The sequence below is a fragment of the Dipodomys ordii genome, unplaced genomic scaffold (genome assembly GCF_000151885.1).
Source record: "Dipodomys ordii isolate 6190 unplaced genomic scaffold, Dord_2.0 Scaffold432, whole genome shotgun sequence".
Taxonomy (NCBI): domain Eukaryota; kingdom Metazoa; phylum Chordata; class Mammalia; order Rodentia; family Heteromyidae; genus Dipodomys; species Dipodomys ordii.
This window is the reverse complement of record NW_012267648.1, coordinates 10,753-12,123: the sequence shown is the minus strand read 5'-3', so window position 1 is coordinate 12,123 and position 1,371 is coordinate 10,753. Positions and strand designations below refer to the sequence as shown.

The 1,371-nt window shown below is 42.1% G+C and overlaps 1 gene segment (V, D, J or C); it reads left to right on the top strand.

Annotated features, from left to right (window-relative positions):
* Nucleotides 1–405: 405 nt before the first annotated feature.
* LOC106001799 lies at nucleotides 406–863 on the top strand (the record flags this gene model as incomplete). The annotated part of the segment is given in 2 exon segments: nucleotides 406–460; nucleotides 583–863. Coding segments are annotated over 2 exon segments (336 nt in total), but the record flags the coding sequence as incomplete, so codon positions are not given.
* Between the last annotated feature and the right edge of the window lie 508 nt (nucleotides 864–1,371).

The following is a 1,371-nucleotide window of genomic DNA, read 5'->3' as shown; positions in this document are numbered from 1 at the left end:
TTTAATATTATCCACATGTAGCAAATGTTACAAACTCCTTAATTTCTTGTGGTTTCTGAACATGTGATTCTGCAATAGAGTATCTTAGATAAAATCTTTGAAATAATAGAATGTCCTAAGACAGAAAGAAATACAGATCTACAGTTAACAGAGCAGTCAACTTGGTCTCTGGCCTCCAGAGACAAACACATTTTCTAGAGACAAATGTATCCTGCTGTGGCCTGGTCATGAACACCTGGGAAAACAGTTCTTGCTGAGTTACTGACATTCAGAAGCCTGCAGCTCTTCTAGCTCTGTCTAGCCCATGGTGATTTGTATGTGCCCAGGGCACAGCCCACAGCCCTCAGGACTTCATACCAGCCTGTTCACATTCTATGCAGCAGTCAATCTCAGTCAGCACACAGCATGGACATGAGGGCCCCTGCTCAGCTCTTCAGGCTCCTGATGCTCTGGATCCCAAGTAAGGAAGAACAATGCTGAGCTTTAACACAGCCCAGTGTGATCCAGCATTCTTTACTCTTCAGGAAGCCCTCTGATAACTTGATTAGTAGTGTGGATGTTTGTTTTCATGTTTCCACACAGGAGCCAGGTGTGAAATCCAGATGGCCCAGTCTCTGTCTTCACTGTCTCTGTCTCTAGGAGACAATGCCACCTTCACTTGCAGGGCCAGTGAGAACATTGATTACAGTTTAGCCTGGTACCAGCAGAAACCAGGGAAAGCTCCAAAACTCCTGATCTATGCTGCAGATACTTTGTTATCTGGAGTTCCATCATGGTTCAGTGGTGATGGATATGGGACAGAGTTTACTCTCACCATCAGCAGCCTGCAGCCTGAAGATGTTGCCTCTCATTACTGTCAAAAGGTTACATTGCTCCTCCCACAGTGATACAAGCCATAACATAGAACTCCCAGGGAAGCAGAAGTGAGAGGCTGGGCTGCCCGCACAGCTGCTTCTCTTGGTGCTTTCCCCTGCTGAGTGTGCTTCTCACAGGAATCCAGTCTTATAAAGTTACTGCAAGGTTTTGGTAGAAGAAAAAAGATTTTTCAACATCATATTTTTCTTTCTTTTGATTATCCAACAGGACACAAATTATGTTTGCTGTCTTGATTTAAAAAATGGTATGGGTTAGTAGTCTTAAGGATTGCAAGTTATGGTATCAATGTGGATTTAAACATCAAAATAAAAGTACATAGATTAAAAAAAAACATTTAAACTAGTGATAGGATCATTATTTTATCCTGTATGTGTGTGGGGGGGGTCTATGTCAGGATTGTGACATGGGTTTGTGACTGATTTCACCTGTGGTTCACAAACATGTTGATTTAAGATATAGATTATTATACTATCAACTAGAGAGCTTAACTATCAG